This window comes from Nymphaea colorata, chromosome 3, assembly GCF_008831285.2.
Source record: "Nymphaea colorata isolate Beijing-Zhang1983 chromosome 3, ASM883128v2, whole genome shotgun sequence".
In the NCBI taxonomy this organism is placed as follows: Eukaryota; Viridiplantae; Streptophyta; class Magnoliopsida; order Nymphaeales; family Nymphaeaceae; genus Nymphaea; species Nymphaea colorata.
The window spans coordinates 22,183,249-22,209,130 of record NC_045140.1 but is presented as its reverse complement, the minus strand read 5'-3'; the positions used below and the strand labels follow the sequence as shown (position 1 = coordinate 22,209,130).

The 25,882-nt window shown below is 37.9% G+C and overlaps 3 protein-coding genes across 7 annotated transcripts in view; all 3 read right to left on the bottom strand.

Moving 5' to 3' along the window:
* The window catches only part of LOC116250821 (ubiquitin carboxyl-terminal hydrolase 18-like), an 8,688-nt gene extending 7,421 nt beyond the window's left edge, over window positions 1-1,267 (bottom strand). For 2 of the 3 annotated variants that reach the window (XR_004171528.2, XM_031624766.2), the window contains exon 1: window positions 654-1,267. Coding sequence is in view for 2 of the 3 variants with exons in the window: in XM_031624766.2 (XP_031480626.1) it covers window positions 654-931 (278 nt within the window). In the remaining variant the exon portion in view is untranslated. The remainder of the gene's footprint in view (window positions 1-653) is intronic. The other variant, XM_031624767.2, reaches the window with a different exon arrangement.
* A 1,758-nt stretch (window positions 1,268-3,025) lies between these two features.
* On the bottom strand, window positions 3,026-6,747 carry LOC116249914 (ATP synthase subunit epsilon, mitochondrial). The gene is made up of 2 exons (XM_031623224.2): window positions 6,459-6,747; window positions 3,026-3,197 (listed from the first exon to the last, which is right to left on the bottom strand). Exons 1-2 carry the CDS (start codon window positions 6,649-6,651, stop codon window positions 3,169-3,171), a joined length of 222 nt encoding a protein of 73 aa, XP_031479084.1. The 5' UTR covers window positions 6,652-6,747; the 3' UTR covers window positions 3,026-3,168.
* Window positions 6,748-9,809: 3,062 nt separating this feature from the next.
* On the bottom strand, window positions 9,810-25,465 carry LOC116250259 (COP1-interactive protein 1). 3 transcript variants are annotated; one of them, XM_031623856.1, is made up of 16 exons: window positions 24,745-25,465; window positions 24,547-24,597; window positions 23,914-24,150; window positions 22,934-23,032; window positions 22,780-22,835; window positions 22,410-22,521; window positions 14,232-14,411; window positions 13,823-14,089; window positions 12,866-13,087; window positions 12,583-12,789; window positions 12,349-12,438; window positions 11,864-12,256; window positions 11,680-11,778; window positions 11,066-11,592; window positions 10,909-10,943; window positions 9,810-10,022 (listed from the first exon to the last, which is right to left on the bottom strand). In XM_031623856.1, exons 1-15 carry the CDS (start codon window positions 24,871-24,873, stop codon window positions 10,910-10,912), a joined length of 2,703 nt encoding a protein of 900 aa, XP_031479716.1. In that variant the 5' UTR covers window positions 24,874-25,465; the 3' UTR covers window positions 9,810-10,022; window position 10,909. The 3 variants fall into 3 exon arrangements, with proteins under 3 accessions (XP_031479716.1, XP_031479718.1, XP_031479717.1); XM_031623858.1 differs by having other exon boundaries at window positions 11,864-12,229; XM_031623857.1 differs by having other exon boundaries at window positions 23,914-24,144.
* Between the last annotated feature and the right edge of the window lie 417 nt (window positions 25,466-25,882).

Here is a 25,882-nt window from a genome sequence, read left to right as displayed (position 1 = left end):
AAATAGATTTTTGTCAAAGGAAGGTGGACACTAGAGATTCGGATTTCTTTCGTAATTGCTGGAGGGTTATGTAGATGGATATGGGTGAAAATTCCAGGATACAGTCACTTTTATGCAGTTAGCAATACAATTAATAATGGGAAGCAAGAGCCGAAAGGGAAGGAAGAACAGAACCACGTTCATCTGTGAACTACTTTGAAAGACGACGCTCAGACACTAGAAATCTAGAAACAACGGAAGAAATAGGAACACCTTTTATAGGAACGTGAAGAACGTCCTAGTTATGTACCATACGTAGTCAATAACAAAACGATTAAACTACAAAATTAACAACAGACCACAAAAGAAGAACTCTTTTGGTTTAACTTCGCAACTAAATCGAACATAGATTAGTAGACTAACCAAAACTGTAAAGAACGAAAAAAATCGTAAACTAATAAAAAGTGCTTCGTGTTTTTCAGATGAAAATTGAACAAGGAAAGAGGGGTCGTGAAGAAGAAGGGAAAAAAGGCCGGAATTAGCACGGATAATCCTAATCAACCTAACCATTGGTCAAAGAGCAACAGAGAAAAGGAAAGAAGCCCGAGAAACCACGTAAACCCAACATTCTGTAGGAGCCGACGAAGAAGAATGACGAGGGATCAGATCCATACCAATAACGCACAGCCTTACACCGCGCGCACTTCTTGCTGGTCGGACTCCGGCAGACGTGGCAAACCTCCTCGACCACCTCATCCGCCGCCATCGTGTACCGAGACACCTCCGGCCGATAGGCGTCCGAATCAGCGCCGCCACCAAACCTCCCCACAGTCAGATGTTTGGACGCTGTGTCCCTGACGACCCGAACTGCGGCGACTCCAACGATGAAGGCAGTGAGAAGGACCTTAAGGAGCGTAGTCAAATCGAAGTAGAGGATTTCGGAGCTTAGCATTGACAGAAGAAGAAGCAGAAGAAGAAGAAGAAGAAGAAGGGAGGATGGAGGACGCCGTCTCTCGCCTCCCTCTCCTTCATGGATCACGACAAAATCTCTATCTCCCCCACTACAGAACTCTCATAACTCTGTCCTCTCCCCTCTTCTTTTCTGCTCCTGAGCTTCTCCCACGCTTTGGACGACGAAAGGAACTCTCCCCACCCTTTATACGTTGATGGGTAGAAGAAGGGGCAAAGGCTTTGATTGTCCTCTCTCCGCTTCTGTTGGCATTTGTCTGGCGATCTCGTTTTAACTTTTGTCTTGCTTCCTCAGGGGAGGTTGAAGGTAAGAAAAATAAATTTGTGAAATTTTCTTCTTCTTTTTTTTTGGTTTCTTCGGAAAAATTTGGGAATAAGAAGGGAAAAAACCAAAAGTTGCCCTTTGAACGAGTTGGTTGCCTAAAAATAGCTACACAAATTCAGATGGCGCCACGTCCGTACCGACTCTAGAAAAGCCTAGACCTTGTCGCTGCAATATCCTCTCGAATCTGCCTGAATTTGCCGATTTCACTAGAGTATTAATATTTTGATAATTTTTATTTTGAAATTAACTTTTTTATGTTTTTTACACATTAATTTTCAATTTAGCTAAATACGTTCTTGCCGGTTTGGATTCGATAAACACTTGTTTACTTCACGCACCTTTCAACCTTGTTTGCAGCCTGCAGCTTGGCGTGTGAGAAACGATACTGAGTGTTTGTTATTTGATTGATAAAAATCGTTATATTATTGAAATACTATGTTTTTTTGTTTTAAAATGGCCTTTGATTATAATCTTTAAGAATAATATTTATAAAGATATCACGTTTCTTCTGAAGCAAAAGTATGGTACTTTTTTAATTATGAAATTGAAAACGTAACGGTTTCAAAACGTGTCTTTTGTTGTACAGCCACGCAATGTTCAGAATGCTGCATTTGGTCGGTGGAGAGAAAGGACGCTTTTTCATCCATGTGGGCATTCGATGCCACCGATTTAACTTTTTTTATTTAAGTATCGTATATTTATCGAACTATTCAGGTTTCTATTTTACCGATCGTTGAAAACCGCTTATTTTAGTTTTCAAATACTTTGAACCAAGTCTAATCATATTATTATGTTGTCTGACCTTTCTTGTTGTGTGTTCCTAAAGTTTGATTTTGTCTTTTATATATATATATAAGACAAGAATTTCTACGAGGGATTCTCCCGCCTCTGGTACACATAGCCTTGCATAAATAACCTTTGTCTTCGCTCTTGAAATTGAATTTTATGTATGTGTGCCCACCTTAACTTGAAACCCTGACACACTCGAGCTACAATTGTGGTATTTTGGATCAAAAGCTCGCCATGATGATGGCACAAGCATACCGTTGTGGGGCATTGCTCATCATATTGAAAAGCTGGTGTTGTGTGCAAAGAGCTTGCTAATAAAGCATGGGAGTTTTGTGAGTAATTGCACAAAGAATTCGCAATGTTTGCTTCGTTTTGTGAGTTTTCTAACGCATCCTTTTAAGTTGAGAGTGCTTTCTTGGTGGCCTTTGATGGCTTTACCAAAAGTCGAGCAAGTTTTTTGTTATTATGCATGACGAATGTATAAATAGGCCAAACAAAATCAAAATGCGCATACAAAATTGAAGATAATTTTTTCCTCGCTCATAAATTGGACCTCATAGGGTTGGAATCCATTTCGAAGCTGCACGCCCGGATCGGGCTTAACAAAACTATGCATCTTGAAAGCTTATTTTTGCTAAACGTGTTGGCCATTGATTGTTTCCAAACTAATTAAAGCACATATGCGTGTGCGAAATCTCTAATAAGACAACTTATGTAATGATTTTCAGAAAATATCATTTATTCCTCCTTGTTCATGAACAAAATCTCCCCAGGCACCTCAACCCACTTCAGGAGCGGGAGGAGAGCCACCGCCCGATTCCCGAACGATCCTTTTACAAGAAATTTACTGGTATATTAAGTGCAAACACGTTCTTTTTGTCTGAAATGATCAGAAGAAACAACTTTTAACATAAAGCAAAGCACCATCACCTGTTTAAACAACAGTTATTCAATCGAAATAGGTAAACCCCAAACAAAATGTCAACGTATTTTATTTGAGTAGGAAATGGACGACGTCCAGAATATTCCTGCTTTCTAACAGGAAGAAATGCAGAACAATAACCGCGTCATACAAACTGACAGCTTCATCTCAAAGCTCATTCGAGTTAATCCGCAGCTGAATCAGCACGAAGAACTGCAAAATTAAAGCACTGTATCAATAATAGATCTTCTTCAAATGGAGGTAATCAAGATGACGAAAAACCCATACAGAATTGCCCGGTTTACCTTAACCTAAGAACTGGCTATTAAAAGAAAGGAAAAAAACACAAACACACACACACACACACACAGTTTATATTTTTATAATTACATGTTCTACTCAACCTTTTGCAACCTTCGTCATTTCTCCCTGAATAAGATCAGGGATGGAAAAGCATTTGCACCCCATAAAAACCAACCCAAAGTCGTCGCGTGAGTGAGAAAAATTCATAGACCTCCGCCCTTTAAACCTTTCTATTCATTCCTATAAAAATGGAGGTTTAATTTTGAGAAACTCACATTTTCTTATACTACTACAAACAGAACTTAAAAGAAAATATACGAGAATGGCAACTTATACAAGCATACAAAATGAGGGCAATGAATGAACCATCTATACGTAATTGACAATCCTTGAAAGGTTAGTGATTTACCAGTATGTGTAATCAAGAAACAACAGCCCTAGATGAGCTACGGAGAGTTCCATACAATGCTTAATCGATAAAAGCACAAGTAGAGGATCTATCATTTTGTTATATGTGACCATTAGCACCCTGTTTCTAGGTAATTTAGTCATAATGTCACAGCAATATAGCTTTTAATCAATATTTATCAACAAGCAATAGATGACAAGCACTTTACGCCAATGTTCACTCGGTTTCTCAAGCCATTCACAACCTACGATGAGTACAAGCCTCCAATGCAGAGATATGCAAGACCAAAAAGCATGCAGGAAGTGCCAAGCTCAATTTCTGCACAATTCAAGCATAAGCATGTGACACATGCACAAAAGACCAAGGATTTCATCCGCATTTACAATAATCTCATGACCTTGATGTGCTGGTGAGACAAATCTATGTGGTGATTCAATGAATCGGTGTCATGAAAGAAGAGATAAATTCCTTATCTAATCGCATAAGGCATGTTTTCGTGAATGGGTCCAAATGCAGAATAGAAAGACACAAGGCCTGGCTTATTCTCATTCAGATGGAGGGTGTGGACTGTAATGAAAGTTATGAAACATTTTCTCTTGTTCCAACTTAAGAATCAACCAAGAAAACTTGGTCCCTCATAGCTCATTATGATTTACAGAAACACCAAATGGATGTGAACGACCTTTCTCAATCAGAACCCTGAACACAGTACTTACATGCAACAATTCCAAAGTTTTCATTTACATAACTCAAAAAAGCCAATTTGCAAACCATACAGACTTAAACATCACTAACCATATGTACATCATTAAGGCTAGTAGAACAAAGTTCAGAAGATGAGATATTCTTCAGATGATCTAAAGAAACCAATCTAAACTTTAGAGACTATCATAATAATATCTAAGAATAGTTATTAGGTGTATCTTCCTTTTTGACATGAAAATACTCTAGCAATTGTTGAACGAGAACTAAGAACATGAATATGTTTTCACAGTTTCCCCTATTCTTGTTTTAGTTTTGTGCATCTTCATAGTGGACTCTTTTGCTCAATGTAGATTGCCTAGAAGGCTAGAACTGTGGATAAATCGAGGAAACGTTGGCATTGAAGCATTTACTATCTTGACCATAGATAGCTACGTTTGGCGGGTCATTCAGTTCCATGTTCATTCTAGTAATACATCAGCAACAACCACCGAGCATTATAAGAGTTCTGCAAAAGTGACTGAAAATCACAAGACAGCACACCACGTTGCCATTAAAATCGAAAAAGTGCTCTACCATCATATCCATCAGCTTAGGCCACGTTCTTCTTTGAAGGAAAGGAACCAAGAAAACCATTATCATTTATTCATCACCATCCCTTTAAAACTTCATCTCAGAAGATGCTTTTAACTTCTTAAGCAAAATCTCACAGCTTAGCAGAGGGTCAAGCAATGATCAATTTCCATCTCAGACATCTGAACGACTGAACCAACCAATGTTGTAAAAGGCGTATTGTAACGTGTATCGGTCGGGCCAACCTCTATGTTGTATCGTAATGTATCGTAAATGTAGCGTAGCGTATCGTAAAATTAATTTTTTAATTCAAAAAATGCAAAAAATAAAAAAATAGTGAAAAAAAGATAAAAGATCAAGGAAAATGTATTCCACATAAAAAACACATCTCACAAAAAAGTGGTTATGATTCATCATTCATAAGCTATAATATATCAATAACATATTCAGAAACCAGAAATCATAGATTCAGAATAACATAATAAGCATCAGTCACAAGTTTAAAATGTTTTAGATTATAGTCCACACCATATAATATTATAATTTGTTATTGCCAAGTACCAAAGATCATGACTATCATCCATCAATGATAATCATCATCATCTTCGTATTCATCCTTATTTTCTTTGTTAATAAATTGTTTAAAATTTTAATTTTCAATGCCTTCAAATGAAATGTCTTCACCAACATATGATTTTTTTTAGAAAACTAGTAAAACCTCCTCTCTCCCCCCCCCCCCCCCCCCCCAACCCCACCCCCACGGTTTTTAAAGATGTTTAGAAAGTGGAAGGGAGGAACTATTTTATAAAGAAGCACAAAAATAACAAGGTTTTTTTCCATTTTGTCCCCGCATCGTAAGGTAAGGGGGGCATATTGGCTGTATCATAGGATACGGCCCCGTTATCGCACGATACGGACATGCCTACGGTACACAAGCGTATCATGTATTGTAGGAATATCGTATAGATTTCTCAAGCCTATAACGATATGAGATACGAGCCCCTATCGTGCCATATGGATATCACGGGAACCAACTCGATGTTTTAAATACAACTCGTCTAATGCTATGTCATGAAGTTCGGAGGTAATACCATTTTCAGTAATTTATCTCACCCTACCCAGAAAAACAGTGGACGTCCATATTCTCTCCCTGTTAGCCACTATAACGAGTCTGCGTGTTCTCTATCTCCCCAAAGATCAAAAGCATCAGCCAAATAAATTCAAATTTCCAAGTGAACATACGCCAAGTCAGAACAGACACATAACTTAACCCGCATAAACAACGATCTGGCATCAACCAGAGAGCAATTCGTACCATGAAACAATGCAATGCGAAAGCAATACCAATCGCGGAAAGACCAAAACAAGCGAATACAAGAGAAAACAAGACCGAAACAACCGCATTCAGACGACGGCGGAAATTTCCCTTGAAGAAGGGGAAAAAGGGAAAACAAGATTAAGATCGAAAGAAAACCAGCAACACAAACCTGGTTTCTCGGGCTTGCCACCAACCCACTTGGAGAGGGAGAAATGAACCTTCTCCCTGGAGAGGGCCTCCGACCGGTAGGGCTCCTTGAGGCAGCCGCGAACGAGAGAGGCGCAGATGTTGGAGTAGGTGATGTACGTCATCCCCGCTGCCCTCCAGAAAGGAACCGCCGCACTTGAAGCCGCCGACGCCATGGCTCTCCGACTCTCTCACTAACTTTCCCCTCTTTCTTTTTGTCTCTCTCTCTCCAGAAGGGGGGAACCAAATTACCAATGGCCGGTCACGGAAGAATTAAACTAAACCATTAAAGGTATCCGCAAGCCAAATATCGTGACAAGTTGAAAAGAATATTCTCTTCGGCTTTTACTTTTTGATAAGGAAAAAAATAAATACAAATGACAAAAATAATTTATTTTATAAAAATTGAAAACACAAACATATATCTCTTGAATGTCTTTCTTTTCTCGTATCAGAAAAATCGGTCTTGAGGTGGGACGCATTTAAGCAGGTGGTACGCCTTGACTCGCTTTGTTACTGCAACTCCCTAGCTTTTGAAGCGTTTGATGTTTCTTGGACTACTCCTAATAAAGAAATGTAACACTCGGTCTGCATCGGAAGAATCAGGGTGCACAATTTTTTGCATCTTGTTTTGCTTCTTCTCGCTGTCATTGAGTCTTCAAATTCTCACGATCAAAATAGGATAGGATGTTTTGAAAATAGCACGCATGCAGCACATCTTCTCCAAACATCTTGCAGTAACTTTCAGGAAGCACCAGATTTGCAGAACGTCACCATGGCCCAGTGAACGGCAAGACTACCGATTATGGTAAATGAAAGGAGCCCCCTCCTCAATTGACCAAACTTCAAGATAGCTGAAGCTGCAATTGTACAACCCAGTGCTGGACCGCTCAAACCTGATTAGTTGAGCAAGAGAACCTGATTAGTTGATTTATACTCCAAAAATGTGTGATTTTGTCGCCGTTTTTTGCGTTTGAATGGATTGCTAATAGGTTTATAGGGAGATCGACTCAACGTCTGGGGACTCCGTGATACTGCCACACGCAATGGCATAGGTTCGGGGTTTGTCAAACCCCATCGTATTCTCTAAGATGTTAGTAATTGAATATTCGAAACAATACATGTTCATGTTGAATCATTGAACAATAATATGAATTGCAGCGGAAGCATACTTGTATCCATTTCATAATATGAATTGCAGCAGAAGCATACTTGTATCCATTTCGATGAAAGCAATAGCAGAATCTGCAAACAGTATCTTCTAAGGCCTCTATGTAGCATATGGTTTCTCGGATATGGAAAAGAAAAAACCCTAAATTTCTGTTTCTCTTCGTATGGCTTAGTAGGTCACTACGTTTTTATATTAATTCTAATTTCGGATTCAACTCATTGTGGAATCTAAAATCATACACACACACACATATATATATATATAGGAATTACATCATAACATATGAAATGAGTAGTATCCAACTTAATTAATCAATTTATGCATATTCATCCTCAAATAACATATAACGTCTAAAATTGCTAACACGTATGTAAACCCAAATAATGATTCTAACATAAGATTATTACTTTCCCTTCCTCTGCGGCTCTTTTCAAAGGTAGCTGTTGCATTCAATCTCTTAGAACAATGATAAAAATATGCTTACCTTATTGATTTAACAAAACCGTACGCCAACCACTCTGAAAGCAAGCATGGGGATCAATAAACATTCGGTAAAACAGATAGAACTAGCAGTCTTCGATGCCAGTGAAGGAAGCTCCTGAACCTCTTTGCATGGGCTCGTGTGGAACCATATCGCCCCTCAGTTAAACACAATGAAAAGCACCATCTAATCTTTAGCGAATTAAAGTGCCTCCAGGTTTTAAGTTCGCTCATGACATCTGCTCTTCAAGGACTTTTTAGAAACGAAGTTGGTCAAGAACTAAGGGCCCAAAATACACCCGAATACTGGCAGTGTCTTCGAATTTGTCTCAAAGGTTTGGGCAGGATTTATGATACAATGTGTTGTAGTTTTGCATGAATGTGCCTCCATTTTAAGGAAAGCTTTATGAAACACCGTGTTAATCTTTGTTGCCAACACCCTCTTAGGGGCTTTACCAAAACTCCCAAGGTATAGAAGCCTAGTTATACAGTTGTCTCATTCAATTGCATCAAAAGCACGCAATTTAAACCCAACAAAGGGTATTAATTAAAATTGGAAAGTTATTCGGTCCAAGTTATTCCTTTACCTCATTCAAATGCACCAAGTATTCAAATTGAACGTCTTGGACGACTGGTGGCGGCAAATGAAACCACAAAGCAGGTACAGTTGATACAAAGAAGTGCCATGAACATCCCTTGTGACTATAATTTCAAATTGATGTAAAGAAGTGTCATGAGAACCCGTTTACATTTCAAACTTCATTTAAGGCCTTTCGACTATAATTTCAAATACAAGCATCGCATTTCTCAATTTCCTCGTACAAGTCTTCATTTTGCTGACAACTACAACAGCCTCAAGTTTAATTTTTGACGTGTTCAAACAAGTTTAAGTTTTCCAAGATTGTCATCTTTTAGGTTTTTTTTTTAAAAAAAAACTCAGATTTTCTATTAAAAAGGACATAAATGTCATTTCTTTTGCAACTACTCTATTTTAACCAAAGTTGAAATACAATGGTAAAGGTAGCAAATCCTGGATCAATATCAACTTCAAAGGGTGTGGCATAACTGGTTGAACAAACAAGCTTATAAAAAACAGGTCACTTGTTTTGATTCTCAAGTGTGCTATGTTCTTAAACCGTAAGAAATAAGATCACGACACTAATCTGAATGGTATACCATAACCCACTCTCAAGTCCCAATGCAGCCCAGAGATCCAAAGGTGTGAACAAAGGATAATCAAGATGGAAATTTTCTTATGACTTATTTGCCAAACTCGACAGGTTGCAAGGAACGGATGGCCCACAACTTATATAGCGTTTAAACGTTTATTTTCATCACTTACACGTGGCTGATGATGATCTTTCGTATATCCAACTTAGAGAGCAATCCTCGCTTTGGACTGAGAGACTTAACCTAGGATGAACGATCACGACGGAGAGGTAAGTTAGAACCAATCTGCCCAAGCTTTTGTAAATCCGAACATTCTGCCGAAATGCTCTCTCTCTCTCTCTCTCTCTCTCTCTCGCGCGCGCGCTCACAGAGGATTCCAAGCTCATCCACCACAAACTCCGAGTTGTCAGATCAAATATAGAACTCAAGCATCTACAAAAACGAAACCTTTTTATTGTTTGAATAACGAAAAGAAAATTAGCCAGCAGATTAATTATATGAAAAGCCCAAACATAACCATGGATCAAAACTTTTTTTCAATTAAGAAAACAATGTCAAGACAAGTAGGGCTTCGACAAGATATCCTTGCCTGATATCCGATCTTGCTCCTTCAAGAAACAATAATGGGTATCTTGCCACCAGGAAAATAATCATCCCTACAGCCAAGAAATAATGATGATACATCTTCAAGCGATCAAGTACGACCCCATGACCTCCACCTTATCCCTGTAGAACAATCAAATTAGACTCCAAATGCAGAAACAAAATCCTTTCAATATTTACGTGATGGGCAGAAAATTTCGCTCGCACAAAAGTTTTTAGAGTGGAGAACTCCAAAGTGCAGAACACATTAACACGTGGAGTGATTCTCCTCGATCATTCATTTCAAAAATGGAAGCAGGAGAAATACTATAATACACTATAATATGCAGATCATAAACTTGACAAGCAGTAGAAGATGAAAAATTGAAACGTACTTCACAGACATCAGAACTTTCACATTGCAGAGAATATAGTTCATTAAGTATAGACTCTAAAGGATTAAGGATGAAACATCTTCAGCAGAAAATACAGGCGCATATACCCAAGATACGCAAGTCAAAAAGACAAAAAGGTGTTCTTCGGTCACACCCCCAGTTGGAAAACTGTTCTTATGAGAAGAACCAACAGATAAATATAAATGAAGCCATATCCACTGGATCGAGTGAATGCAACAACTGTGCACCACATATTTTTAAAACGTATACAGGGCAACAATGTAAAACGAGTAGGGAAAATAATAAGATAGTGTACCATGTGGGTAATGCAAAATGTTCAGCCAAATTACTAAGACTGCACTTTTTAAAGCTTAGTTTCTCAACCTGCTGGTGAGCAAAAACGGTCATCAGTTAAAAAGTTTAGTCCACCAAGACAAAACCAATAATTTACACTCTTCCTTTGTGGTTGCGGATGCGCACGAAAATGATGGAGACTCAACTTTAAAAATTTCCAACACGGTTTCAAGAGATGCACCCAATTATGCATGCTAAACAAAGCATGCAACGGAACAGTATATATAAGCAAATGCAATTCAACCATATCTGGATAAATGTTTGCAATAGAATGTCTGTACCTCATCTTCTGGAAGTCAACCCAGGCCCAGCAACCCTGAAAAAGTAAAATAAATCAAGCTTGATAAACAAAAAATCGCAAGGCACCAACAATTTAGGATCTAAACTAGAGGGAAATATAATAGCGTCGATCGGCATGTAAAACAGCAAGAATTTTACCTTCCTATTTGTTTCGCTCCACGCCTTTCATTCATTGATGCTGTGCTATGAAAATCAATCAAACTAGCTTTTCCAGAATTTTCTAATCTCCCAACATTGTCATGCGAACTTGCTTTTTCATGCCTTGCTTCCTTGACATGGCCATTTTGAACCAAGCCATCCTTTCTATTGCTCAAAATTTTTATATTGGGACCCATTGTTCCTTGAAGCCTATCGCAAGAAACACCATTTACCTCCTGATTTTGTAATGTCCAGGGGTAAGATTGGTTAAAGCGTGCATCATTGCCATCAGGTTGAGCTGCATGTTCTGCATATGAAATGCCACTACCAGATTTTGGAACAAAAGATGAAGCTTTCCTGAGACGTTGAATCTGAGCAGCTGGAGTAACAGAAACAGTTGACAAACATGCTGAGCTAGATGGTAAAGCAGCAGCTGCTGCAGCAACTTTTGCAACAGCTGTGGTTGCTGAAATAATTGCTTGTGCCCCTTCGCGTAGATGAACAAAATCTCCTTCAATTACAAATAACTAATATTGCAGAACATAAAATCAGCAAAACCCATTTAGAAAAAACAACAAAAACCAAAACTGCAAGCTGAATGCATAAACACTTACTTCAGGATGGTTGGCCATAAAGTCATCAAGCTTTCCATATTTCTTCTTATAATCATGCCAATGAAGTGGTGCGAGCATTTTTGCAAGGCGATTAGGCAGCTACAAATAATTTTAAAAAATGCATTTCAAGATTAGAGAAGCACTATGACTGGAAGAAACATAAGTAAGCACTATAAAGACTTACAGTTGTACTAATGCGTATATGACCACTATTTCCAGCAGGTATAGCTCGGACAATGCATGCCAATAGTGATTTTTCATCCAGAAGGGCAGGTTCCAAAACTTTCCCAGACATCTGAGTACCTGAAGGCACAGAACTTAAAAGTCGCTCTTCAGACGGGACTATATGGCCTTCCTTGCTCTCTGTGATGTTCTCATAACCAGAAGCTTGAGGTGAAGCACCCGAATGGGGCACAGTAGAACTTGCCCTCAGCTGCTCAACTGTTAAAGCTTGCTCCCCTTTTACATGGCTAATCCTGTCCAGGAAACTTGCAGACTGACCCTGTGGAAGTGGATTAGCTGGATCCCTTCTGATTGGTGCATCTTGTTGCTGCAGAACTTCATGCTCAGAGAAAGTCTAATCCCATTTCAAACATAAAACCAACAATATCCTCAACAACAGAAGAGGAATAAAGAGAAAGTTAACTAATCAGGACAAGAATGAACTACCTTTTCTTTCACACTAACGGGTTCGGATGACTTCAAGCTGGAGTCATGAAAATGGGACTCCTCCTTGACAGACTGAGCTTGATCTTGTTCCTGAGGTATTAAATATTTCTCATTATTTGATCATCATAACACCCACATCCAAGAATTTGATAATAACAAAAACAACAAGATCAATGATAATAATCAGTGTAGAGAAAGACAAGCACACTCAAAAAAAAAGAAAAGAAATTGCACCTGTCCTTCCTCAGATACAGTGACACCCACGGTAACAGCAGCTTGGGAAGGGCCTTGCTGAGATGTCAGATAATCAGTATCGTTACCATGTGTTTCTGATGAAGGTTCGTACTCAAAACAAATAGGTGATACAAGAGAAGACTGCTCCATTTGGGAAGCAGGAAGTTGCTGGTTCTGGCTCGATATCTTTGAGTTCTCTGGAACTGCCTGTGGTAAATGTAAAAATATAAAAAGGTACAGAATTATCAGTATAAATAGATTGAAAATTTTAACACTGAGTTACCTGTTGTTCCATTGTGTATTGATTTGACTGAACAGAAGCCACCGGCCTATAATGCCCTATTTGAGACTGAGAAATATGAGAATTTGCTGATGGTACCGCGTGTGGGATACCACTTTGGTGCATTATGTATGGATGTAAAGGAGGAACATGCCCAGGTGGAACAAAAGCATTCATGCCATAAACAGATGATGGAACAACTGTAACTGCAGGTGCATGATCAAGCTGCAAAATGTAATAAAGTAAAATCAAAAGCCATGAAAGGTGTAGATCATGCATTTTTCAACTTCAGACAAATTAATTGACTCACTAGATGTGTTCCATATGTTCAAAGTATGAAAAATCCATATACATAAAAAAGAAAAAGAAATCCCAGCAGCAGCAAGAAACATATTGGTGTAGGAGACTGAATACATGTAGGAATTTTCTTTTCTGGCAGTACAGAAGATTGATAAATGACATATAACAATGATGATAAGGGAAATTTTAACAAGATGAATTATATCAGTTAGGCATAGATAGAACAAGCTTCAGGCCTCATGGCAATAAAAAGTATCAAATTCCATTATTATTTTCTCCAGGTAATGCAGTTATGTTCTTAGTGACTTCTCACATGCTCACTTTCATGAGTGCAAATAATCAAATATCAGTAACAGTAATTGAGCACATCCAAAGTTAAAAGAGGGGGCTAGAATTTTCCCTTTCCATGTTCTGGGTTCCAGAAGGAATGATGTGATTATCAAATGTTTAAGAGCCATGTCATCTTATCTCGCAAACTACAAGTCAATGAACATGCAAAGGTGCATGTCTACAATTTCAGGCAAGTACTAATGCAACAAACAGAGAAATAGAGAAAAATGAACAGAAAAACAAAGTTTAGAATAGTTGAACATCAAGAATGGAAAGATTATAACAAAATAAAAGCTATTTATTAACTACTAAGCATTTAATGTTTCCTACCTTGGGCGATATGTTAGTGGCTGAAGCAAAAGACGGTGAACTTTCTGTGTTCCCATTTGGCAGAACCATAGAGTTAGAACTAGAACCAGCACCACCCTTCACATCAAATTGGTTGCCCTTCTTCTGTACATAATGAGAAGAATCTTTTTCATTAACTCTTGCCACTGAAACATCTTCATTATAGACACCACACCGTTCACGTGCCTCTGCCAATTCAGCTTGAAGTTGCTGTACAGTTTGCATGTGATGCCTCTCCATATCTGCCAACTAGCATTAACAAAATAAACAGTTAATTTTTTTGAGTGAAAACTGAACTTAACGTTCTGCCACTTAAACAATCAACATAAAGAGAGAGGAAATGGCAAAAAAGGTTACTGGAAAGGGTATTATCAGAGAGGGAGACATCAACCTGTCTTTGGCAACCCAACCAAAGCTGATTATATTGATCAGTACGTTCACGAAGTTCTGCTTGCAATGAGTGATTGGCAGTCAACTGAAATGCATCCATTTCTTGGACTCTGGCTATCCAAGTTTGTGCCTCTCTAAGTTGGCCATCCTTGTACATGATTGTTTCTTGGGCAACCCTTTGCTGTAACAGTGAGAACTTGTTAGGCAAATTTCATGTTCATCGAACAAACCTAGGAAAAACAACTCAAAATGTAAAGTTCCAGTACCCAAGCCTAATGTATTCAATCAACAAACACATGAAGTTGTCATCCTTTAAAACAAAAACAAGGGAACAATGAAAGGAATTACAGAATGACAGCAAAGTCGATCCTTTATAAGCCTGTCCAGAAAGAAATTACAATTTATGTGATAAGTTTTAAGAAATGAAAGAAAGGAAGAGAAGGAATACGAAAACATGAAAGCCTATCAACCCACAGAAAATTTTCTTAATGTTCCAAGAAACTTCGTTGAGCACTCATGAAGGATCGATAAGAGAAACGTAAGGAGAAAAAAAAACAAAAAAAAAAGATTTTGTTGACCAGCTCTCATTTAAAGCTATTGTAATGAACAACTTACCTTTCAATTTGTTTCAATTAGTGGATTTCAAGAAGTTTGTTGCAGCTACTACAAACTTTGACCTAGGATACATTCTCCCAAGCAGTGAAACAACAAAGAAAAAACTACTAGATGAAGCAAAGGAAAATGTCATATCATATGTTGATGAAATGAAGAAAACATAGCCATGGTGTGGACGCACAATTATGTATGATATTTGGAAAGACACAATGATCTCTCCAACGGGCACCATATTTTGGAAGCAAAGCATGTAGAAGAAGGTCCTAAAAATGCTATATCATAGTTGACTTTTAATCTTCAGCTATAGAAGAAATTGGGGCAAACAATGTTGTAAATATTGTTACAAATAATGGAAGCAATTTCAGAAGGGCAAAAACATATTCTCGAAGGGAGATATCCAAACCAATGTTCTTTGTATCATACGATACACACACGTATAAACCTATACGGTATGCTTAGATACATGATACGCTCCTGTATTGTAAGTGTATTGCTTATATCGTACGATACGGTCGATACGATCACCATATCATACACAGTCGATACACTCACCATATCGTATGAAACGGGCGATACACCCTCGTATCGTATGATGCGGGGAAAAGGAAAAAAGGGGCCTGACGGCCCCTTTTTGCATCAAGTTTTAAACGCTCCGCTCTCTCTCTTCTTGTTTCTAAAAACTCCAAGAGACGTGGGAGAGAGATTTTGCTCATTTTCATCAAAAATCACTTTGCTCATTTTCATCAAAAATCACTGAGGAATCATTAATTTGGAAGAGTCTACTAGCCGGTGAAGAAGCTTTCTCGTAGTGGAAACAGTGGGAAGCTTGGAGAAAGAGTTTTCTGGTTTTTAACAACAAGAAAGTAAAAAATTACTCATTTTCACCGTTGAATTGTTCATTTCTCTTATTTCCAACAGTTAATCGTAGGTTTTTACTTGTTTTGTGAAGACATAATGTCAAACCCTGCATGGTAGTGGTGTACGAGGGTGGATCCCAAAGATAGGTTAAAAGTTACGTGTAATTTTTGTAAGCAAATCATATCAGGAGAGATCTCTCGCTTTAAAAACACCATATAGCTGGTACACACAACGATGTGGCTCAATGCACTGTCCAAGAGAACCCATTGTCATGTTATGTCAAGCACCAACATTTGGAGCTTATTAATATCATGAAAGCAAATAGGATTGAAAAGGAAATGCACGAGGCAAATGTAGGACTATGTCACATAGGTGCGGGCTGTCGGCGCCGGTGCAGGAGCAGCACATCTCAAAAAATTTTGGTGCGACGGTGGGGCGAGGATATTTTTTTATTATTATGAATTTATTATTATAATATATATATATATAATATATATATATATAATATATATATGACAAAAATTATCTATAAACCACAAAATTATCAAAATATCAAAACACTAATCAAGAAATATTGTGATCTGTAATACTTGTGAGGCTGAGCAACAATGGATGCCGTGAGCATCAACCTTCTTGCACCCCAGCCCTTCAGCCTTTCTATTCACTGCCCACTCATTCCCCATTACACACAGTCATGACTCACGCCATGGTTAAAGAGGAAATTCAAAACAGGTAAAAAGAACACGCTAAACAAGTAAAACTGTAAAACAGTAAAAGTCAGTGCAGGCTGCAGCAAAAAAAATACTCATTTAATCATTTTAATGTTCAAAAATTAAAACAGAACAGTTAGAACAGAAAAATTAGCATTATAGCAGGCTTTGCAGCACTCATAAGCCTTGAGTGGCTGTCTGGCTGAGTCTTGATGACAGAAACAAAAAAATAGAAACAGAAAACAAATAAAAACAATCAATGAAACATTCACTCATTCAGACGGCAGAGACCAAACTAAGAAGAATCGTTAAAAATTTTAAACTAACATCTAATGAAAAAAGGAACGTGAAAACGAAATCAATACAACGCACAAGAGATTAATAAAACAAAGAAAAGGACTGTAAGATGGGATTTGAAGAACCAGAGAAAGCTGCCAGAAAAAATCTGGCAAGCTCTGCTGTCGGAGGAACAACACCCTTGCCGACCGACCGTCTAGTTATAGTCGCCGACGGAGGAACAAGCTCAGTCGCCAGCCATCGAAAATGCAAACGTTGGTCACAGGTGGGTGCTTCAATGCAAGAGGGAGAAGACAGGAATGGCTGCTGCGGGAAGAAGAAGCTATGCCGCAGGAAGGGAAGCTATGCCGTGGGAAGGGGCACGATAGTGCCCTAAATCATTTTTAAAGAAATAAAAATAAATAAAAAAATGAACAAAAAAGTCCATGACACGCAATGTTGTAAAAAGAGTATCGTAAGCCGTATCGGTCTGGCTTTAAGATATGTTGTATCGTAAAATATCGTAACGTATCGTAACTGTATCGTATTTTTAAAATAATAATAATAATAAAAATAGAAAAAATTCTGAAAAAATCATAAAAAATCAGTAAAACTTAACGTATCGTAACTGTATTGTAACGTAACTGTATCGTTACGTATCGTAACTGTATCACACGATACGGTGCCTGTATTTTAAGTGTACGATACAGGTGGTGTATCGTATCACATTTCCGAAACGCGGCGACACGTATCGTACGATACGGCCCCATATCGTACAATACATACAACACTGATAACACGGTTTGACCGCACCCGACTCACGTCAAACGCGAGTAGTGTGCGAGTTCAAAAATGACAAAAAAGGTCGGTCGGGTGCAGCTGACCGCACCCGACTCTCCTTGACTGTGGTTGGGTGTGAACCGGGTCTCACCCGCACCTGCCTCGCGTCAACGCTGGTGCGTTAGTAAAAAATGCAACATCAGTGTGACTTAGATGTAGGAAATGGGGACCCATATGAAGAGGAAGGAAGCAAAAGTAAGATGTTGAGCTCAAAAAAGATGTTGGTGTCAATTTGGGAACAGATAAAGGGAAACTCATCATGCATAGAGGTGGCTCTTCAACTGCAACCAGAAAGAGAAAAGGTGCAGGTACAATTTCACGAAGATGTGGCAGGAGTCATGGTCGTACTATTGAACTAGTGATGGTAGAGTACCTACTTTGAGGTCGAGTATTGGATCCGACTCGAGCAAGAATTTTTTTTCCCATTTATACTGTTGCAAGTGCCAACCTGAGATTCGTACAGCCATGTGTTCAAAGGATATTATTGACGCAGCAAATGACACAATAGAGAGGTGGTTCTATGACGCATCCATGCCCTCTAATGCAGCACACTTTTGTCATTTCCATGCGTCATTTCCAGCCTATAGCAGGTGTCATCGCTTCTGAAGGTCAAGGGTATAAATGCCCTCTTATCATAAATTGTGAGGTAAAGTTCATAATAATGTAGTTAGAGATGTCAAGGCAAATTGTGATGAACTGAAATTGAGATGGAAAAACACAGAATGCAGTGGAACGGCTGACGAGTGGACAAACATCAAGAACAAAACATTAGTAAACTTCCTTGCATATTGCCCCTTAGGTACAATGTTCTTAAAAAATATTAATTTTTTTTATACTCCTAAGCTAAGTCACACGGGTGCGCCAACTACGGTGGCGCACCTGCACCTGCGTTGGTGCAGGTGCTGGTACTTGTGCGGCCCGACACGGAGTCAAATGTGTTTTGGCCGTTCTGAAAAATCTTTCAGCCAAGTATTCATTGATATATCGATTCAAGGAAACCTTGATAAAAAAAAGTTTAAAATATATACAAATAAAATTACTTATATAACAAATAACATATATATGTAGATAATATATGTATACATACATACATATATATATATATATATGATCTCGTCGCACCCTCACCGAATTTTTTTTAGAACTTGCCGCATCCCACACCTACACCCATGTGACATAGCTCCTAAGGCTGTTGATGTTTTGTGTGAGACTTTAAATAAAGTTATACAAGAAGTTGGGCCTGAAAATGTCATGCAATTTATCACAGAAAATGCAGCAAATTATAAAGCTGCAAGTGAAATGTTAGCAGCACGATATGGGACATTTTATTGGAGCTGATGTGTCGCTCATTGTTTAAATCTAATGCTTCAGGATCTTGGTGAAAGAGATGATATGAAGTGGACAGTTCAAAGATGCCAAGAAATCACAAAGTTTATTTATAATCATGTTCATATCTTGAACCTGATGAAAAAATTCACAAATGGGGCTGAATTGATTCGACCTACCCAAACATGGTTTGCTATAAATGTTTTGACTGTGCAGGGTATAGTCAAGCAAAGAAATCCTCTCAGGCAAAGATGTTTTCAAGTGATGATTGGGCTGCATATCCACCTATGACATGCCTATAAAAGAAAGGCCACGACAGTTGTGGAAACTATATTCAACACTGAATTTTGAGAATCATATGTGAACTTATTGAAGGTTTGTGTACCTCTAGTGAATGTCCTCAGATTGGTTGACAATGAAGATAGACCTTCTATTGGATATTTATACAAGCCTATGGACAAAGGAAGTCATTAGAGATAATCTAAAGGAAAAAAAGTTGTACATGCCTATATGGAAGATTATAGATGAAAGGTGGTCTAGACAACTTCATCACCACTTCATGCAGCAACCTACTACTTAAATCCTACTATCAGTTATCTTCCCACTTTCGAGAAGGACAAAGAGGTCAAGTATAGCATGTTGGATTGTATTGAGATATTGGTAAGTGATTATAGAGAACAAAATGTTGTCCACGTGTCGATCAACAAATATGATACTTGCTATGGTAACATGGGGAGAGACGCAACAATTTGATGCAGGACATTCTCGCATCCAGGTATTAGAAAAAACGGACTTTATCTGACCTAACTTTTTATTGTTATTTTATTTGATGTTTCTACCTTGTCATATATTTACTATTTCATAGTTACTTTCCATCTGTTATTAGATTTATAGTGGAGTAGGTTTGGGCTTGATTGCCCATAATTAAAGAAGCATGCAATTAGAATCCTCAGCCAAACATGTAGTGCAACAGGTTGTGAAAGAAATTGAAGTGTATTTCAGAACATCTACAATAAGAATAGAAATAGGCTGAAAAATAAAATGTTGAATGACCTTGTTTTTGTTCGTTATAATATGACGTTGAGGCAAAATTAAATAAATTTGTTATGCAAAATTGCAAATTCTAATATATATTTTAATTTTTAACAATTTGTTAAACTCTGTAGCACTTTAGGCAAATAGAAGCAGCATCTACGAGGAAGCATCACACTCGGTTTGATCCCATCAGTCTTGACAATTTTGATGTATTAGATTATTGATTGAAGAAGAACCATCTGCGATCCTTGATGAGGACGATCTTGATTTTCTAAACATTGAAGGAGCAGCAGAGCTTTTTGAAGGAGAGGTTGGAGAGCAATGGAATGTTGGTGACATTCCAACAAAAGGGATAGAAGCAATTAATGAAAAAAATGAAGATGATAATGAAGATGATGATGCAAATGACGTGGATTATCGTTAAATCATGAAAGATGATAACTATATGTTTTGAAGTTATGAATTGTGATTTTTTTGTTTATATTTTCTGATTTTTTAATTATTTTTTAAATTAAAAAAAATACGATATGCTACACTACATTTGTGATACATTACGATAAGGTGTATAGGTCGACCCGTCCGATACACATTACGCTACGCCTTTCACAATATTGATCCAAACATTTTTACCACATCTTACGCTGGCCAATGCATTGACTTAATGTTTGAACTTTGAAGACATTGATTGTTTAGAAGACATAGCAAATATCATAAGCAAAGCAAGGGAAAATGTCAAGTTCACATACAATAAGCAACAGGTTTTTGACATAATGAAAACTTATACAAAGGGAAAGGAGTTAAGAAGGCCTGGTATCACTAGATTTGTCTCTCAATTAATTTTTTTGGATTCTATCTTTAAACAAGAAGAGGACATGAGGTTTATGGTTGCCTACAATGAATGGAGGCATGTAGAAAAAACTGAAAAGAACGATAGAAAATAACTTACAAGTTACAAATCTCATTCAAAATGGAGATTAAGAAAATGGAATGAAAATAATCAGATTTGTTGAACCATTAGTGAGAGTACTGAAGAGGCTAATGGGGAATGGGCCACTACGGTTTATTTATATAAAGCACTTGAGAGGGCTAAATAAGTTATCAGGAATGCAAGCGAAGACAGAAAAGAAAAGTATATGTCATACTAGAATATAATTGGTAAGACATGGAATTGTAATTTGTCTCATATATGTTGCAGAAACTTATCTAAATCATCATTTGTTTTATAATAACATGGTAAACATGGATAAATAAGTTAAAGAATGTTTGGACTTAATAACAAAAAAGCTTCTTGCTCATGAGGATTATGCAACAATGGATCTTGAATTTATCAAGTACCACAACAAAAATCCTATATTACTTTTTGTGATGGGTTAGCCATAAGTGTTATTGACACTGCACATCCATGTGTTGTAAGTGCCCCCATTTTTGTTAAAATTTGATGATTGGACAAATAACTTAAATATTTTAATTACAGATTTACAACTATATAATTCTTAATTTTGTCTATTTTTTATTTATGTTAGGTATTTTGTGAGAGATATTTGGATCTTCTATTCCTACACATCAAAGCATCGCAATTAATATTTTGAGTTAGTCATGCAGTGTCTCAACTTGTGAAAGGAATTGGAGTGCATTTAAAGCTGCTAACATGAAGAAGAGAAACAATCATTTACCATTCAGATCAATTGATTTGGTATTCATTGGAATGAATATGCATTTACAAAACATAGCTGCAGAAATAAAGAAGATAAATGCAAACCCAAGCTATATTGACCATGTGAATTCATTTCCTGAAGAAGAAAAACTAGAGCCTAGGATGAATAACTGGCCTTCAAATTGAAAAGAAAAAAGTGATGAAGAATGTGAACGTAATAGAATAAGTGAAGAAGATGACTCTACTTCATGCGATGAAGTTTAAGAATTGATCTATTCTCTAAAGCAAATAAAGACTTGATTTGTATTGTAAAGCCATGAGAGCTATATACTGCTAGTTATGAACTTGCCCTTATTTATGTATTATCAAATCAGACAACTTGTTTCCATTTTTCAATTATTAAATATTGTTTATCTACTTATTTTTTTAATGATGTCTTATTAGTTTACATTTATTTTATTTTTTTCTAATTTTTAGTTTTTTAAATTTTTTTTTTAAATTACCATACTTGACCCCCTTTTCCATTTTTTTTAAGCTCGTCGTATTATACTTGAGAAAAACCTCGCCGTTTAAAACTCCAAAAGATATTTGTGACTATGTTTGCAACTATGCTTTAATTTGGGTATAAAACAAGCCACCATATGCATGAAAGAAAGAAAAGACACATAGTTCATGTCCTCTACCTACAATCCAAGAAAACTCAGACAATATCACATAGTAGTAGCTGTGACGATGTCAACCAACAATAACAATAGGTTTGCCCTCTCATACCCTGCTACTCAGTGTTGAAACTTATTATTACCAACTGACATAAAAGTTTCTGAAATTGTAGAGGTAGAGAATAACAGGAAAGCAAAAACCAAACCTGTTCCTCCAACTCAAGAAACTGCCTTTCCTTTTCCTGGATATGTGCTTTGAGCTCATGTATTTGTGTAATATGTTGGGCTCTTTCAGCATCAGAATTATCACGTTCTCTTCTGCAATGATAAAAAGTAGTCAAGTTCAAGAGCATAACTTCTGGATGAAAGAGTTCCTTATCCCTATAAATAATGCTATGAATAAAAGTACCAGCTATTCTCTAGCTGATTTATTGCTTATAAAAGTCAAAGCACATTTCCATCACTAAGAATACTTCAGGAGCATGTTATCCTCTTATGATGAATGCTTATAATGAGAAATAATATTGCTTCTTAATACTCTGGCAGAAAAAACCTTCATGGAACAAGGGTCTATACCTAAAGGTCGCCAACTCTTTATTTTGCTCCCTAAGAAGGTCCTCCTTGGCCCATGCCTAGAAGAACAGAAACACATTAAAGAGAAAGTATATGTAAACTCAGCATGGAAACAACCAGCATAAACAATAATAATAGGCAATGCTGTTGAACAAACTTTTTCATTGTCAAGTTTAATTGCACGAAGCTCTCTATCCATATCTTCCATCTTCTTCTCCAACTCACGAATGAATTCTTCTCTTTCTTGGAGTTGCTCCTTTTAAATAAAGAGTAATTTAAGTCAGGAGAATATAAAATACAAACTCAAAAAAAGAAATAACTGCTTTCAGCAGGCCACAAGGCCCAAAACACCCATGAGCATGGTAATGCTTCCAGGAAGCATTAACTTAAAGCTACAAAGGAAAAAGCAACTATATATAACCCTGAACCATCAATGGCAAAGGAAATGGCTGCCACATATGCAAAATGAGCACAGGTGCCATACAAATATATCTGCAATCAAACTTGCCCTAGGAGGAAGAAAATTATATTCAGTACCCAACACTAACACTAAGATTGAGTTTTCTCGTTTCAGAAAAACCATAGAACGATATGAACCACCACTAAAAATCCCTTAACACAAATGGGAAAGACCGTCTTTAGATAGTAAAAGGACTACCGGTTAATCAAAACATGTTTGAGATTTGTAAACCATCTAAAAATAGTACAATCTACCAGAACTGGTTAGTATCACAAGAATTTTTTTTTTTTTTTTAAAAAAAAGCATCTGATTCTCAATATGCTGCAAGATTGTTAAACTCGTACAAGAAAACCTCAAATTCTGAAAGCATTTCAATCCTCAAACATCCGTCATCAATCTCTATGAGCTTCCGTATAGTAGCTGGGTTGAGTGCATATGTTACATTTTAGTTGCATTTATTGTTGGGAATCACCAAATGTCCTTAGAAAGACAGGCACCTCCAACGATACATCAATAGGAGTTAGGATGCCAATATATATGTAGTTTGGAGGCAAAACATGGACTACACACAAGCCTTGCTGACTGCCAACAAAAGAACGAGATACATATTGGACTCACAACTTCTTTGCTTACTAAATACATAAACCATGACATAGGAACATGAAAATTGTACACACCTTCAGGTTAGCATAGGCTTCAGCATGGTCCTTGAGTTGAGACTCAAAACTTTTGCGCGTTTCCATAATTTCTGTCCCAGCAATAACCCGAGCCCTGAGTTCAATTTCCATTTGTTGCAGTTCTTCTCTCTGTCTGGTGACATCACGAAGTCTCTGCTGCAATGGATCATCGTGCACCCCATTATCTATAGTAATCGAACAAAAATCAACATCCAGAGGCCCAGTTCCTTGCTGCACCTTGCGTGACACCAATGATAAGAATTAAGCATATCAGCCAGAATCGCTAGAAAGTCTCCACGTTAAGGAACTCCAATAATGAAGACAATCCAGTGTTAAAATTTCTATCCAGCAGGCAGCAATATAGATACAAAAAACTACGTTCCAAGACGATACTTATATAAACTGAATTAGTCTTTTTCTTATCCAACCAACTGAAAAAAAAAAAAAAAGGATGCCAACGGAAACGCGTCCGCAGGAAAGAGGGCATGGGCTGGAAACCTCTCATTGGTTCACGAAAAATACCTGACATGAGTTACTCACGCAAGAATACCTTGAACGAAATTCTGAGGGCATAACAGATGAAACATGCAAACTGCTACAAAGTTAAATAAGTTGAATAGCAGTCATTCGTACCTCATAAATCGTCTTCTCATCCGATTGGCTCAACTTCGATCTTTCCAACTCCTGCCCAAGATTCGAGGGAACATAAATAACCCAAAACGGTGGGGTAAAGCCGGACGTTCAAAAGGAAAACAAAGGAGTTTCCTGTAAAGAAAAACATAAAGAAACACTAAGCAACGAGGAGATGTATCCAACCCTTCCGCCATTTACCTGGACACCAGAATCGCGAAGCGCATGGTCGTTGTTGGCCTTCCATTCCTTCCTTGAAGACTGCAAGGACGGAACGGACGATGAGGAGCTGTGCCCTGCCGACGTCACCAATCCTCCCCCACTCTCCATGTGATTACACCACCTCAAACCCCCTCGGGGAGTTGCCCAGATTCAACACCTAACCCTAAACCCAAAAATCTCCTGTGTTCAGCTAAGCGACTAAACGAAACATCATTAAATCCCCTCTCCCCAATCTTCTCAATCACATTTTAACCCAGAAACAACGGAAAAACCTCCAGCCCCGGGACCAGCAAACCCTAGAAAACCAAGCGCCCCGAATAAAAAGACTGAATCACCAGGCATTGGGAATCAACAATCAAACGTCGACCGTCATTCACAGCCGAACGCGACAGAGAGAGAGAGATGGCTGGAAAAACAAATGTAGCAAAATTTCTCGACGCACGGACCCTCGCGGGAGATTAATCTTACTTTTCCGGAATCTTGAAATCGAAAAATAAGATTGGAAAATAATAAAAAATAAATTAATGAAAAGCATAAACAGACTTATTGGAGAAGCACAGAAATCCTTGATTGGGAAATTCGCAAGATCGGTGCCCTAGAACGATTTGGCTTGCAACTCTCCAGGAAGGGGAAAATTTGGGAGCGAATCTCTCCCGCCATTTATAGGCCCCTCCTTGGAGCTGCCGGGACACAGAAAGGGACGGATTATGCAGAATTTTCCCAATTATATGACTCCACGTACCGACTCGGTCAAGATTGTGTCTATGGCGCGCTCGTGCTCGGACTAGTTGGTCCTCACTTGGCTAACATCAATGGCGCATGGGAACGCTCAATTTGGTTCTCAATCCTACCTTCATCTTACAATGTGGCCGCGAACAATCTTGCGGAGTCAGACTGGTTTCAGCCTACCAACAAAGCTTATATTAGAGCCCTCAATTTCTATAGAGCCACGCATTGGTTAGATCATTCTTGTGGTGTCATTCCAGACACTGGTTCCACATCGACATAGTTCACCGTGTTTGAATCAGTCGGTCACATTGTCCAATCACATGGGCAAGAGAGCAGGAAAGAATGGAGAGAGAGAGAGAGAGAGAGGCTCCTAAGGAGAGGCATCTGC

Coding starts and splice junctions, on each gene's coding strand:
- LOC116250259 (XM_031623856.1), bottom strand. CDS start 24,873: ATGGAGAGTGGGGGAGGATTGGTGACGTCGGCAGGGCACAGCTCCTCA. Junction 22,522..22,779: donor AAAGAGTTGGCGACCTTTAG/GTATAGACCCTT, acceptor TTATCATTGCAG/AAGAGAACGTGATAATTCTG. Junction 11,593..11,679: donor TTATGGCCAACCATCCTGAA/GTAAGTGTTTAT, acceptor CTGCAATATTAG/TTATTTGTAATTGAAGGAGA.
- LOC116249914 (XM_031623224.2), bottom strand. CDS start 6,651: ATGGCGTCGGCGGCTTCAAGTGCGGCGGTTCCTTTCTGGAGGGCAGCG. Junction 3,198..6,458: donor TGGCAAGCCCGAGAAACCAG/GTTTGTGTTGCT, acceptor TTAATTTTGCAG/TTCTTCGTGCTGATTCAGCT.